At 34.7% G+C, this 16,670-nt stretch overlaps 1 protein-coding gene across 1 annotated transcript in view; it reads right to left on the bottom strand.

Moving 5' to 3' along the window:
• Positions 1 to 1,148: 1,148 nt before the first annotated feature.
• LOC104081641 (regulating synaptic membrane exocytosis protein 1-like) overlaps positions 1,149 to 16,670 on the bottom strand; it is a gene marked incomplete at its 3' end in the record, with an annotated part of 36,970 nt that continues 21,448 nt past the window's right edge. Inside the window, exons 11-14 of the mRNA XM_009584474.1 lie at positions 11,015 to 11,168; positions 9,833 to 9,958; positions 5,701 to 5,763; positions 1,149 to 1,238 (exon numbers count right to left, since the gene is read on the bottom strand). Coding sequence (XP_009582769.1) covers positions 1,149 to 1,238; positions 5,701 to 5,763; positions 9,833 to 9,958; positions 11,015 to 11,168 — 433 coding nt within the window. The remainder of the gene's footprint in view (positions 1,239 to 5,700; positions 5,764 to 9,832; positions 9,959 to 11,014; positions 11,169 to 16,670) is intronic.

Raw genomic sequence — 16,670 nt, 5'->3', positions numbered from 1 at the left:
CTGAGATATCTCAGCAAAACATTAGTCACTCCTCTGCAACAACGGCACAACTTGAGAAGCAAGGTCCAGTCAAGGAGCAGCCGAAGTGGGGAGAAGGGAAAGGGAAATTACACAAAAGAATCCCCAAGAGAAACCTTATCTCAAAGAAAAAAGTATGTTCTTATTGCCTTTCCTCACAGGTCCTCTCCCATGATAATGAAAGTGATACAACTGTTTTAATAACCACACTGTGGGCTGACTGACAAAGCAATTTTGCATTATTAACTACCACACTAGTTAAATATGTATTGCACAGATTAAATTATAATTCCACCATATTCCCACTCAATGGGAGCCTATTATTGCTTTTAGTGAAGCTAAAATCTAGTCTAAACGGTATAATTCTTAGCCAAAACCACAGGTGGTGACGAAAAATTCCCTTGTGGAACAATCCCATCTGTCAAACACACCAATAGTATTTGGTTCACCTAAGATTTTTAACCAAGATATTGTAATATTAGAAATTCAGAAAACATCCATAAAATGCCTGCACAACGTATGTGACACAACAGTATTTCATTTAAACTGCAAACATGTCTTCTTATGTGGCCTTAATATAATGTCACAGAGTGAAAAAAAGCTTAATGCAGTGATTTGCCTTGTAATTGAGAAAGCAGATGCAGCAGATTAGATTAAGGAAGCAATGAACTTTGGCTGTTTTGTAGAAAATACATCACAATACAAACGACAGTTCTGGTTTGAAATATGAGAGTTTTGTCACATAATTTATAAATTTTGTCACCGCCTCATTAGCAGTCCACAGAACAGGCAAGAAATAAACATAGTACTTTTTAGCAAATGATGATGAAGATTAACAACCAAGTGGTACTTTGTCAAAATACTTAACACTGCAATGCTATTATCAGCATACTGAGGACTTTTGTAAACAATGACATCAGCTTGAACTAAAACAAGGAAAGAAGCCAGAAGTGGTTATAAACTCCAACACACGTTTTACATGACATACATGAATATAAGAGCAAAAATGTCTACAAATACCAAAGCAGACATGAATGCACAAGAATGTAGAGTACTCATATGAAGAAAAACAAAACTGATAAAGATCACCAGCACAAATGACAAGAAATTCATAAGTTTTTGTTTTATACCTTTCTCGTTCTGGTGAATGAAAACTAGTATCTGGTCTCAAGCAGTTGGTACTAGCACTCCTAGCCCTGTCAAGGGAGGGCTGTAGTTCACTAGTGCCAGTGCATTGCATCCAATGGTAGAAGAGAAAGAAAAAGAAAACAAAGAAAGGAATACAATGTTAGATATTAACTCATAAAATAATGCTCTCTTTACAGAAAATGTAGAATCACAATGGTTTAATTAAGGAAAACTTAAAAGAGCTGGCTGGATGACAGTGCCAAGATTTGTTTAGAAAATAAAAGCAAACAAAAGACTGCTAGAAATTTTTTGCTACGATAGTTGAAATGTTTAAAACTGAATGAGACAGAACAACATCCACTTGTAAGAAAGTGGAATGAGAAATACCAAACGATAAATTTAAACTTTTATTAACAGCAGTAAATCTTAGGCCAACATAAAAGGATGTGATACACTACATGTTATGTGAAATGACTTTACAGTGAAGCTCATTTATTTTGCAAATCCGTATGAGATACCAAACAGGAGGGGGGAATTAATCCTCAGTTTCTTACCTAACCAGTAGATCATCTTCAAATTTCGGTATTTGTGAATTAAGGCAATCGCGAAGGAGTGAAATATCCTGTCTAATCACTGATTTGGTCTTAGCACATGCAGGAAGAGTTGAACTTTGTAAATTAAAATTATTTAAACAAAATGAAAATAAATTTGACATGTAACCAAAATCATATACGTAAACAAAAGAATGTAATAAAGAAAAACAAGCAACATATAATTTTAACAGTGAAGAAAACGCTACCTAATACAAAGTGTTTGTTTTTTCTTTTTTTTTTTTTTTTCATAATGTAGGGGTTAATTTAGATAGTTATATGAAGTTATTTTAGGATTATATCCTTTATTTCTCAGTTATAAAAACTGTATGAAGCTTTTTTTTTTTTTTTTTAATTTAACAAGGCAAGACTATTTATTTTTTAAAAATGAACTAACTACTTAACACGGACTCTAAACACTTCTTACCTGTATAGGTTCCAATTAGTACCATTTTCTAGTAAAGGCATCCTGGGTGGTAATGTTTTATAGTGCCTAACAGAATTTCTTGAATGTGGTGGAACAGAAAAGAAAACAGAACAACACAAAAACATGCCAGAAATAAAAAGACAGGTAAAAGTAAGGCAAGATTGACCAGAATGTAAAATAAATGCATAATATTCTACTACATTTAATAGCTGTATAAGTAGATTTCTCAATATATGTTTTTCTCAACTCAACTACTGTGACAGCTATCTGGGGGACAAATTTTTGTATTTACACTTTTGTTAATACAGCCCACGAACACATGACAATACTAGTAAAGCTCAGATTTTTTTCCTTGTAATGAAAGTAATCTAAATTCCATTTTTAGAGATTTTTAATTAAAATATACAAGCTGTTGTAAAGGATTAGGTTGTTATTAAACTTGCTGTTTATTTCTCTCAGTAATGCCTTATTTAGGCCTACAGAGACTTTAACCTCTTCAGTAGCTAAGCATGAAAAGCTTGCTAAAACAGTGATATATAGTATCACAAACTCAATTATAGATATATTAAGATCTGGTATTTTTGAATGTGGAAGTATTTTTGAAGTGATGTATCAGCTTCAAAATCCAACAGTAATTAAATGCTATTAATAATAAGCTAATTAAAAAAATTAGGAGATCTACTACATCAGCCAGCACAGCAGCACTCTGAGATGCTATGTGACAACTGCCTAATATCATCACTTACAGTACATAAGATTTTAGAACCGGAAATGTTTGCTTTATTATCCAGCTCTACCCAATGAAGACAGGAGAAATTTAAAGGCAGACAGTGGCTGCCAATGGGAATCATGGCCATTTAATGGTTAAGGGTTAATAATCAAGTTCTACCAATTTCCACATACCCTACCAGGACACAGCTGTGGTGCTATTAGCAGAAGGACTGGCAGCCTTGTGGATTTTACAGCTTCAAGAACAGTCTGTCCCAATAGGACATCTTGATTCCTATTAAGGTTTGGACCTAGGCACAGCAGATCAACATTACAAACCTGGCTGTGTCACAGACAGATGAAACAACTGTCTGGAAACCCTAGTGTTTGTAAAACCCTGAGGGATTTAACAGAGGAACTTTGACCCTTCTTGTACAGGTTTAGCAATCATCACTGCTGCCATCTCTACCTGAGACGTTGCGAAGTTGGTATAAAGGAATGGTTGTCCATCAGGTCAATCCTGGCATACTAGCAGATATTACCAATCAAAGTGGGTGTGACCTAAGACATGGACTGTGACCACCTATGGTCTATGGCATGGTACATGTCCTTCCACCATTTCTGCTATTAGTCAATAATTGCACACAGATGGACAGGATGGACAGCTAGGACTAGTATTATTCTAAACTGGTGTATTAAACTAACCATATATCTTAACTTTATAGCTTGGACTATCTCAGATTAATATTTCTTTCATTTAACATGAAACCCTTTCCCATTTTAAGCTGAAGCTGTCTCAACAATTGATTAAAACATTATTCAGCAAGCTGTCTAGAAAACAAGGATAAAGACTTAGAATGTTTCTAACATGAATAAATGTCAGACCACTACAAATGAGAAAGGACAAAAGATGGCAACCAATGCGCAGACCAAATTTTTGTTGAAAGAGTTTTTAAGACTATTCAGTCAAGGATGGATATTGGCAATTTTCTGGGTATTATTCAAACTTGGATTAGGCTGTATAAGCCTCAGAGTTAAATTTAAAAAAAACAACCTGTTGTCGTCTGTTGCCCTTATATTCACCTTCAATACATTATTAAAAGTACCATTCTGTTTTATAGTATACCATTACTGTTACTTTAAAGGGGTGAATTTTTTTACTTTTCTTGATCATAAAAAACCCCAGCAATAATTAGAATAAGGAAAAAGGCAAGAAAGGGTTATATCTCTGAATTCAGTGTAGCTCTTACCTAACTCTATTGCTGCCCATGCACAATTGTTAGCTGGTTAACTGGCCAGACTGGTTAGTAGTTTTGTAAAACTACTGGAAATCTATTGTGGCTGGGCAAAGTGCATCAAAAGTTCATAATATTTACTTTGTGAATTAAGTGAGATTTTAAGCATTCTTTCATTGAAGAATTCTAATGAAAATTATAATCTTTAAGAGGGAAAGGAAAAGGCACAGAGCTGGGGGCAAGGAGGAGGGTAAAGCTATAGAAGATGCAGCACAAAGAAAAAGGCCATAGGAAGGAGGCAGGAAAAATTGCTATTATATGGCAATAAACTGACATAAAATAACAGGGAGTGAAATAAATGATTAACCCTTGAAACCTAAAAAGTTGGGGAAAAAGCTTTTTTAGCTGAAGTATGAGAATGAAACTCCTTCTACTGATAATGAAAACTTAAATTTTAATTTAACAGCTTCACTGGTGCCCGGATTTTTTTTGAAAGTTTTTGTATTTATTATTTTACCTTTATACTATTGTGCCTTGTAACAGAACCCTATCAGTATCTTTGATGCTGTTTCAAATTCGATGAAAAGAATGAAAGAAACCCAAAGCATATTAAAAAAACCTCCTCTGTATTTTTTTTTATCCTACACCAAGTAAATTAATAAGTACATTAGACAACATGGTTTTAGAAGTTTGACAGTTTTAAACATATAGCACTGACATAAAACTCTTAGCAACACCCGGATCCCAAACAGAAAAATGGTTAACTACTTGGTTGAAGTAGTTGAATGGTTAACTACTTCAACTTCAACCTACATTTTTACTGATTCTAACTGGAAGATTTTCTATACAATCTGACATGTATTTTTAAGAAGGTTAACAGACGTGGTGAAAAAAAAAAGGGAGGGGGACAGAGTTAGATTTGTCAGATAAAGATATTTCAGTCCCGTTTAGTTTCACAACATTGGGAAGAAGTTGAGACAGGAAGCTCCAAGCTTTGGAACGAGAGATTAATGAAGACTGAAGATGAGCCCAAACTACAAAGTTTATACCTGGATCTAATTTATAGCACAATTTGTAGATGAAAAAAACAAGTAATACAAGACCCCTCAAATCTGAGGTACCAGGGAGCCCTCATTAATCACTGTTCTTTCCTCAACAAGTGACCAAAATCAGCAAGAGATTAGGTGTCACAACACCTAATTGTTGGCTTGTGCATGCTTGTAATATAAACATAAAAATGCAAATAAAAGAAAACATAAAAACAACTAAAAAGGAATGTTTGAAATTATAACAACACTGTCATCCATTGGGAGACCAGGACTTCTGTGACTAGACAGAAAATCTACCACGAAATACAACTGCAAAATCAGAATATCTTCAACTGCTTTAATCCTTACTACTGAAGTTCACAAACATATATACACATCTCGATCTGAATTAAAATGAACAAAAAAGAACAACTGACACCTGGATCACAATGTACTAGGAGGTTCTTTACTTACTGGGACTAAACACCGCTATGGAAGAAAGTCGGGCACACAAAGTATAGACAACTAACCAGACGTGTTCATGATTACCGAATTCCTGTATTTACCTGATGGTATGTAGGCACTCTGCACTTCTTCCTCGTTTTGCTCTGGGCAGCATAAGAAGCTCACTGCACAGACAGGATGGGCGGTGAGTGAAACAGATATAATTATGAAGCATTAGATGACATGGGTTATGCCAATGATACGCAGATGAAAACATAAAAAGAAACAAGAAGCTTCCACCCAGATAGATAGTCTGATAATGTTCAAACCCAGACTGCACTTCTCAAAGAATGAGCCAAAAAATGCCTGTGATAACTACATTTTCAACAAATTCCTTTCAGCGTGGCACCCAATTTTGTGGGATTTTCTCCTTTTAAAATTTGGAAGTACTGTTTCAGAGTTCTTCATAACAAAAGCAATCCATAAACCAGCTCCTTTCTCATGAACTAATTAATGAAGAAATACTTTAGAAAAAAAAGAATGATGCTTGGTTGTTTGGGGTTTTTTTCTTCCTAAGCCACAAAAACACACATGAAAAAACAGAGAGGGTTTGCTACTAATTTACTGAAAATTGGTTTATGGGAAGAGTAACCAGTCACCCTTTCAGGAAAAACAAAAATATATGTTCACTGGAAATATTACATTTGGAAAAATATAAATTCTGACTCATAGCTCTTGGCAGTATTTTGTAATGCGATCCTAAAAAAACCAAAAGAATTGCTAATCAGCCATTAGACTTTCTGTTCCTTATTTTTTCCAATTGAGAAAATCATCTGTCTATTCTGTTTTTCATTTACTGTAACCAAACATATGCTACAGCCAGCAAGGTGATAAAATTAATACATATTTATGCCTATGGTAAATATGACTATGATATGAAATATCCTTTGAATTAATCTTGCAGTTTTATGCACTTCAACACAATCAGAAAGACCAAGCTCCAAATCTCCTACTTATCGTAAATATGAAATTAAATCCAAACTTCATGGAAACATGCTATTTTAAAAGAAGCAGGGAATCATATGAAGTACTATGGCGACAAAGAGAGAAAAGATTACAAAATAGGTAAAGCAGCAGTTGTTCGATGCGTTTTGTGCTTCATGCCATCATAAAAATGACCCATTTAATTGATTCAGTATAGGTAATATTTGTCTAAAATTCTAAACTGGGCAGCTTGAAATAATGGCTTGTGAGTCACGGGTGAGATTTAACTTTGCATCTGGAACCACTAGCCTCATTTTGATGCAACAAAATGTATTAAAGGTGAACTGAATTGTTTTGTTGGTTTGGGTTTTTTTTAAGCAAATTTCAATTCATAAGCTCAGACGACTGACAGAATTTATATGCAGGTTTCCAAATTACATATAAATATGCGTTTTAGGAAAAAAGTTACCATTTTCTTAAAAGTTGCGAGGTAGATGCAAAGTCTGTACTAAATCATAGGGTACTTCATTAATATTTTCTCTACCTTTGCTAAGCCAAAGAGTATCTATTGTAATTGGCCCACGGCAAACAGTAATATAAAATTCACCCAGAAAAGGGATATAAAATAGCAAATCCACCATGAAATCTTCAAGTTAAAAAAACAAAGCAAAAGAATCCATCACAGCAGATTACTGATAATATAAGAAGATACCACAGTTCTATAGTAAATTAAGACTGATTTGGGGACATTTAAAATAAAGATTATTATTCTAAAACAAGTGTTTTCTAATGTGAGTCTTTTAGCACTCACATTAACAGATTTTATTTAGGAATAAAAGAAACACTAAGAAGAATTATAACGGGCATGTCCTTGAAAATTGGATGACGATCCTAAATTCAGAGCAAAGTATACTGCTTAGCTACATTTCCTAATAAAAAGCTTTTCCTAACAGATTTATATATATACACACACACACAAGTGTGTACATATATAAATATATATAAAAAAGGTAAAGTGGACAAATCGGTTTGACTGGAAATTTATCACACCAGATGCTTTAGTAAGAGACTATAATAATTATTTTTACAAAGATCTATTCAGAATATTCAATATTAATTTGGGACCAATAACAGATCATTGAGAAAATGATCAAAAATAATCAGCAACTGCAGTTTCTGCCATGTAACTATTGGGGAATACCTTTCAAACCAAGTTTATGTTAGGTATCTACATGAATGTACTTGTTTAGATGAAAGGTTCAGTAAATGAACCACACATACTACTTATACTACTATTGATACTAATACATAATACTGAATAAAGATTTTTTTAAATCCTTAGATGTGATAGAGAATCTTCCTCAACAAAAGCTGGTTTTGATCTTCCCTATGATGCTGCTCTTACGTACTGAAAGACAGTGAAACCTGCAAGAGTTAAACAGTCTCCACAACTGAAGAAATCTGGGGGAAACGCAAAAAGGAAAATGGGAAAAAGGAGACCACTGCAGACAAGATTGTTACTCAAGGAGATTAAGTACATGGACTCATCTTTAAATCCTGCAGATAAGCCACGTACATCCTTCACGTCTGATCTTTAAACTTCTGAAAAGCGTTTTCTGATAATTGAAAAGAACTGAAGAATGTGTCTTACTCCTCTGAACAAATTCCTGCTGTGGTTCTGGTCTGATAGCTCATCTCCAAGCAAGCCTCAATGGAAGGCCCTGCTCTTCAAGCATAATCTATGCATATATAATCATTTATATCATGGTTTAATGCTTTACTAGAAGAAAATTTTTTAGACAGTTAACTGTCTATATTTATTTCTACTAACAAAAGCTACTTTTTAATTGCTCTTTCTCTTCAGATCTTCTGAATAAGTCATCTATTCAATAAATATTTTCAGGAATCTTTTGAATATATTACTACTTATAGTAAATAATAAAATGAAACATTTGCAACAAGTGCAAATTACTTGAAATAGCTTAACTATAAATCTGACTACTACATTTAAAAAGCATTTCAATTCACCTCTGAAATTCAGTACAACAATCCAACTTAGACAATTCTGTACATACTTCTTGCCTATAATTTTAAAATTTTAAAATGTTTCAAATAACTCATTAATTCCCATATGTATGTTATCACATTAAAAAAGCAAACCAGGCAAGATCATATACAAAACTGAACTAGATTAACTGCAAAAGCCATCTGTTATTCAATTTCTATGTTGCTTCAAAACTGGACAAAGAGTTCCAGAGATTTTTCTGGTTTATTCCTTACACATTTTCACCATGAAATGTATGGTTTGTATTGAATTTACTAGACTATTTGGAAAGGTTTTGTCATCCTTACTTATAAAAAAAAGTAACTTACTGCAAAAAAAAAAAAAATCCAAAGACATTACTATGACAATTGATTGGATATGGATGGTAAAAGTTTGCCATTATAGTTTGGCTATACGATTTTTTTTCAAAGTAAACAAACAACCCACAAACATTGATAATCTATGTGACTGTCATCATCATGTTTCCCAAATACTGAACTGAAATACCTTATTAAACTTTTTTCAGCTATAAACTAAACAGGTATTCTTGTTTTCTTCCATTTTATTAGAAGACATTCCAAGACAGCTGAAAACAATGCCTACTAGGAGAGACCAAGCATTCTCTGAGGAGTGTAGCCACTGCATGTATTCCAGGGAGAGATGTGTACGTGTCACAGATCTAAGATTGGAGATTTTTGCTAATTACAAGCACTGCAACTATCCTTGCTATGCTTGGGTACTATACCAAGTTCACCAGAATGTTACATAAGATGCTGTGACACTGCATATATAGATGTCCAAAATCTACAAGCACAGGAATGCAAATCATAGCATATGCAACTCCCAACCAGTAGGAAGTCATGCCTGGTATTTTGCTGGCTACCAAAACAGAAAAATTCTGAGTTACAAGAATAGCTAGAGCATACATGTAGATTTATGGTTTTCTAGCAAAAAATCTCTGGGCTTCATTCATGAAACAAACAGCAGAATACTCTAGAACACCCAAGAACCATTAATCTAGACACCTGCTATTACTGTCAACCCAGAGCACAGTTTTACCAAAAAAGAGGCATAGATAATTTAATCATGACACTAGATTTGTCAGTTAGGATAATTTCAGTCCCTTCCCCATTACTATCAGTCATGTTTCTACTGAATACTTGAAAATTAGGCAAACCAACAAAGATATTTCTAAACTTGTTTCCAAGTTCAGGCTGATGATGTACCTTTCTTGATCAGACAAATACTGACTATCCATGTCTCTGGATCTGTAATCAACTGGAGTTCTGGAGGCATCATGGTGTCTAGTTGGAGAACGTGATCTTCTCATTTGATGAATTTCATCTAAACTCCTGAAAGGCAGAAATATGTATGATAATCTTGTTTTCTCAAAAATAACACAGCTTAACGGATTACAGTACAAGCTGATTGAAGAAAGTCTTTAATCATTAAATTGTTAACATATGACTTCTAAAAAAATATCAGTTCCTAAGATTAAAAAAACCACCTCTAAGTATAGAAAGCAGCCATTTCTACCATATTTAGAAGTACATGCCTGTTTCTGTGTACACTGATGGATTCAGTAATGGCATTTTCAAAGCCTGTACTTAAAGAATAACTGAGGTAACACAAGAACTGATAATACCTCACATGAAATTAAGTTTTATGCATTTGTAGATTCATAGCCAGATTTCTAAAGGGCTGATTTTGGGCTGTCAACTTTTTGCAGGTATCTCTAAGTATTCTTTAAAAAATTCTGGGATAGGATATGGGAACTTGCAGCAGATTTTATCAATCTCAGACTAAGTGTTATACAAAAGAGATATGATTTTGTATAAATGCAGGTAGGCTCTGACCTCCATTACCGTAATTTAAAGCTCTTCTCACATGGAAAAGAATAAGAAGGGCAGATTCTTCCTTTCGTTTAATAACTGCCATTTATTTCTGTAATGTATTTTTTACTTCTTCCATTAAAAATGTCACATTATAAATACATTTGGTAATTTCAGCTTGCTGTTAATTCAAAATTAGCTCAATTCATATTTATTATACAATTTGTACATGCCACTATTTATTATCCTACGAATATAATTAAGTGGCTTTATACAAGATTCAGCCACGGACTGAAAAAACATTTCCAAACCTACGTATTAGTTATGGTACACAGATGATGAATCACAGAGAAAATATCAGTAAGAAAAGGTAAGTCTTACAAAGTTATGATTCATCTCATGAGTGCTCTTGAATGATTAATAAAAGCATACATCAAGTTCAAATACTACACTATTAAATTAAGACACAAAAAAAGTTTTTAAATTGTGAAAAATTGCTGAACAAGAGAAAAGTTTACAGTGACAGATTATACAAACTTGAAACCACCCAGTGTTTCACTAACTTGTGGTGCCTACCTCTGTAATGGCACATTTGGTAAACGTGAACGGGTCCTGCCCTGATCGTCGCCACGGTGAGGAGATACAGATCGTGAACGATGATGTGTTGTTCTTTGCTGTTCTGGCACAGTTAGCGTTGTAGATTTACTTTCTCTAGTACTAGATCTATAACCTACTGGCAAGAGGGCAACAAAAAGAAATTAGAGAATAAAAGTCTGGGTTTGGAAAGAATTCAGATGGTTAGTCCTTTCAGGAACACACATATAAACTTACACAACTTTCAAGTCGTCATTCAGCTGTTGTACCTCCTGATGTATCATGCATCCAGGATAAATTACAAGCATTACTTTTAAATGACTACATGTACAGAAACAGAGAAACGGAGATGATTTTCATACCGGAAGATGTGGAGGAGAGGACTGAAATAGTTTTCTGACTTGGGGAAGAGTACCCAGAGTAACTTATACTTCAAAATTGTCATACAGGAGCAAATATTTGAAAGCAATCCAAGCAACATAGGTTTACCTCATCTAACAAATGGAGAAGGCACGCTTGTGTACAGCAACACAGACTCATCCAGGACTGCTCATGTATAAAGCATCCTTCTAACCCTTGTTTCAGTTAAATACAAAGATATTCTCTACTGAACTTGGCCAAAGCCACCTACTTTCAAAAATTACGAGCATTCAGAGTATATTGTATAGAATATTGGTGTTGATTACTCTGCAGAACACTTTTTCTGAATACTATGAATGAGCTGCAAAGTTTCTCGTAGTTCATTTTTACATATGATTAAAAAAAAAATCAGCAGAATGTTAGTACATTTTAAAGCGTTGATATTCCTGTGCCTTTTTCCATGTAGCACACTGTTTGCCTTGATACACACTGAATCCCATCCTAAAACAGACAATGAAGCTCAAGAAGACAGCTTTCAAAAGGTGCATGTTATCTTTCCAAATGAGCCTAAGGAGATTTGGTCAGACTTCAGTTGCTCACTTCTAGACATTTAAATTAGATTACAAGAATCCCTTGACAGAAAATCCCTTAATGACAGAAAGGGTCATCCCTTGAGTCATCCCTTAATGACTTCACAAATTATTGTTTAGATTCCAAAATAATAATTTTGCTGCTTCTCTGAATTTGTTTAGCACTAAGTTCCTGTAATGTGTTATTTCGTTCAGCTAAAAAAACAGCCTGTATCAGAAATCTTCTTTCCATACAGGAAAAGACTATGCTTTAGTCACTCAATCATCAATTGGATAAATTAAATAAGTTGCACTTTTTAAGGGTCTTGTTATAGAGTTTCAAGTTTGGGGTTTTTTCATATTTTGTATAATTTGTGTAATTCTTGTAGTTGTTCTCTGATCTTCTACCAAATTGTTATAGCCCTTTTGAAAGTGTGGCCTATATACAGAGTCTGTATGAGGCTTGGTCACGTATTCAATGACACTTAATAACCTGTTTAGCTGCAAGTCTGAACCCTGATCACAAACATCCAGAAAGCATTCATGCTTTTTCTCCCAAATTGCGCATCAGTTTACTAACCTATTCTAATGGACATCTAAGTTATCTGAATGCATTATCTGATTATCAGACCCGAGAAAAACACTTTGTTGAAAAAGTGGTAAGTAATCCTAAAATAATAACATATTCCACCATAGAACAGATTATTTTAGTAACACAAAACTGCGAACAGGGATCTACTAGATTATGCATTTTATCATCCAAGGAACTCTAAGACTGTTTTCCCTGATTATACAGCTTACAATATCACAGCCTCCAGAACTGTGTCCACACTTCTTTTTATATAGTACTGAGAAAACTAGCAGAAGTTATCTGAAGATAACAGATGAGCACCAAGGTGCTGTAGCATCCTGCAGTAGCTTCCAGCCTTGCACCAGCAGCAACTTTAGTAAATAAAAGAAGATTGGCTTCAATAATTTCTTGTTGTCTTTAATATATTTACCACTACAAATACAATAGGGAAGGCAGGTGTGAAGGAGACAGGGTTAACAAAAAGATGATTAGACAGTTTTACTATGGACTTTCTGGTACTGTCAGCTAGAAAACATATGCAGAAAGACCTTTGCAAGTTCTGCTATCATCTTGTCCAACTTTCCTGTTTTATACTTCCTAGTATAGCGGCTGGTGTGAGAAGATGGGAAATAACTTTTTTCTTCCATTTGTTGAAGCAGAGAGGTGAGATGAGGTTAATAGATCAGGGAAATGGGAAGCAGTATGAGTACTGATAAATCTTAGAGGGTAGGATTGGGCCCAAAGAAAAGCACTTGTAATAAGAACATATGTAGCTCAGAAACAAACATCAGTGACCATAACGTTGTGTGCATGTGTGCACTCTTCCCAAACATTGAGTTAGACATGTCAAATAAAAATAATGAATACAGTTTCATATTTAAAATGTGACATTACTCAAGTTTGGGGAGGTTGGGGGCTATCATTTGAAAAGCAGAGAAAGACATGGAGAAAAAACTTTTACATAGGAGCTACATAAACAGCAAATGCTTGCCACTTAATGGGCATTTTTAATAGCAAAGCTGTACTGAGTATTGACTGCAAATAGACCTGTAAAAGTTGATGGCATGCATGAAAGTATCTACCGAGGTTTATCAACCTTTTAACAAAGAAGGACTCCAATGTTTCGCAGGTTTTGATGCACTGTGACGCTGGAGTACCTTTTCCACTGTAAAAGAAATACGAGGATCTCCCTGATATCAGGACAAGGACTGGGTGCAAATTTTGAGGGAAAAAAGGGACTCCCTCAGACTTCAGTGGAGATTCCCTCACCTCATGTACTAAGGTTGCTGCAGAAAATGTCTGGTTTTTTGTCAGAGGAAGAAAAAAGACTACACATGACAAAAGCTGGATGTGTTCCCTTTCCCAGGATAATTAAATCTAAGCTGTATGTGCTAAAAGATATTTCATTTTCCAAAAAGCTCGTTTTAGATAAAATCCTGTCATCTCTATCAGAAGGAACACTAGTTTACATTTATTCAGCACTAAAATAAAAAAAATCCAAAACTTCTTTTCAAGCTTTAGGCAACTGTACTGAAATACATATACATTAAACATACATTTCACTTCAAAATATATTTCTAGAGTATCTCTAGTCTGCCTAAAAAAAATACACCTAGGATTATTCTGTACGCTTACAAATCTGGTATAGAAAGATGATTTTATCCTATATATTCTTCCTAGCCAAGCTATACAGGGAACAATATCTGAAGCTTGTGCATTGTGTGTACACAAAGCTTACAGAACAGACACAGCAATAACAATTCACATTTATCCTAAGTATTAGCTCAAGTATTGTCAAGTTGGTCAAATCACATCCGTACTTCCATAGTGACCATGACAGTGACAGCAACAGTAACATTTCCTCATATGCTCAAATACAAAGGCTCTGTGCTCTCCAGAGTGAGCAGAGAAATTTTTTGCATGGACCAGCATGATAGCAGCAGTCAAGCTTATGGTAGTTTACGCAGAAGAAGTTTCTCAGTTGCTCATGGGAAACTGTCAGGTGTGACATGAAATGGAAGCTGGATGAATAATGAAAATGGTTCTAGGAAATGTTCGATACCAGAACTTTTTTTTTTTTTAAAAAGACAATATAGGCAATGACAAGGTGTTGTGTTGGTGTCACCCTGCTGCTACAGGAGGAAGGTAAGTACAGTGCAACCATTTATACAGATTACATATGATAGAAAAATAAATTGTTCTGAAGAGTTACCCATAGCATAAGCAATACAGCTCATTAAAAATACCCTTTGGGATATTGCCAACTGTATATCAGCTTTTTTTCTTTTTAATTAAGAAAGTTACTGAAGTTTTGGTTAAAAAGTAGGCCTTAAAACATGTTCGGTTTTTATTAAATCCTTTACTGATCCTTTACTGACACTTCCCATATACTTAGCATTGGTGAGGCCACATCTGGAGTACTGGGCTCCCCAGTACAAGACAGACATGGAGCTACTGGATTGAGTCCAGTTTAGGATCACAAAGATAATTAAGAGACTGGAGCTTCTCTCATATGAGGAGAGGCTGAGAGATTTAAAATAATATTTTCTTCATGTAAACACATGTAGGCATACCAAAAAAACCTGTCAAAAATCAATTCTGTTAAAGCTGAGCTTCAAATTAAAGCTTCAAATTACTTTCAGCTGTTGATATAAACTCCTTTTATGAACAGTTCTATGAGCTGATTTAAAAATATATATATATATCACTGCAAGATACTAATAATAAATGAAGACAGTACAATTATATGAAAGATAAGACACATTTGTGATATAACAAGGGAAAAATACTTTTCTTAAAATATTCTTGAAGTTATCAAAGCCATTATTTTTGATGTAGCAGTCTACTTCCATCGACAAGCAGTGATTCTTTGCAGCTGCTGAAACATCTAGGAAAATAGTTTTCTCTGTTATTACTAAATGCTAATACTGCATTTGCCTTAGCAATTGGTAAAACATTTGAAATTATAGTTTTAACAATTTCCAATTTTAGTTAAATTAGCCAAAATATTTTCATCATTCTTTTTTTAGCTTATGGTGGTGATCAAGTGAACTTTTGTGCTTCTACATTTTGCAGTTATGTGTCTGTATTTTAGAAAATGAGCAATAATCTTTGTGAAAATCTCGAGACATTAAGAAGGCAAAATAACTTCCTTCTCTTCTGAATATTTCAAGAAAAAGAATAAATTAACAACTGTAACAATATACCTTTAATAAAGACAGAGCTTATTTATCATATATAAGCACCACGGTGGGTAACATTGGCAAGTAAGTGGTAAAGGAAGGAAAAGGAGCTTTAAAGGGAAACATTCTCTTTTGCGTAACATGTAAACTCAATTTTGATATTCTTACTTCTGTTGAGAAGAAATATCTTAATCCTAGACTAATGTGGTTGAAGCCAATAGAGGCTATGCCAAAATGGTCTAAGAGTGCACCTGAACTGCATCATCATCCTACATACGGGGAAATATGGATATTCATCGTTCCCTCCCACACGCATACTTTACAGGAGAATGTGTGGGAAATCTGGGCTAGAAGAGCTGCAGTGCACTCTGGTGAGGTCCATGGTATTGGGGGGCAGGAGAAGGGAAGGGGTAAAGACCCGGCAGCACAACAAGGAACTTACACGCAACTTATTTTAACAGAGGAGACTGTTAGATGGAGAAGATACTGTACTATTCATTCGGTGCAAATGAAGGAAGCAGTCCAAAGTCTCAGAAGATTTAGCAATGTGATAAGTAAGGAAGGATGGACAGGAGGGTAGAAATGCATATCTGAACTTGGGGCCAGGCACATTTGTGAATCTGTGCCTAAGATTCTCGAGCAAGTCAGCAGGCATGGGACTGGCAACCTTTTCCAGTTCTCACTGCAAAACACATTTTCATATGCTGTCTAGGTTGTCACACATCTGTGGCTGACAACTGAAATTTTCTTTGCCCCTGTGTGCCTAAAGTCTAACCCCCGTTTAAGAATTCAGGTTGCACCTGCAAACAAAACCCCCACACTTATCTGTATATCCACTTCACATAGGAATCACAAACATATTAATTCCACTTACAATTCCCAAACATGTATCCATTAAACTCAAAATAGACAAATTTGTGCTTGGTCAGGTCAGCTGCCAGGTTGTTTCTGATTAG

The sequence above is a fragment of the Fulmarus glacialis genome, unplaced genomic scaffold (genome assembly GCF_000690835.1).
Source record: "Fulmarus glacialis isolate BGI_N327 unplaced genomic scaffold, ASM69083v1 scaffold2849, whole genome shotgun sequence".
Lineage (NCBI taxonomy): Eukaryota > Metazoa > Chordata > Aves > Procellariiformes > Procellariidae > Fulmarus > Fulmarus glacialis.
The sequence above is the reverse complement of the archived record's forward strand: the minus strand, read 5'-3'. Positions and strand labels throughout refer to the sequence as shown.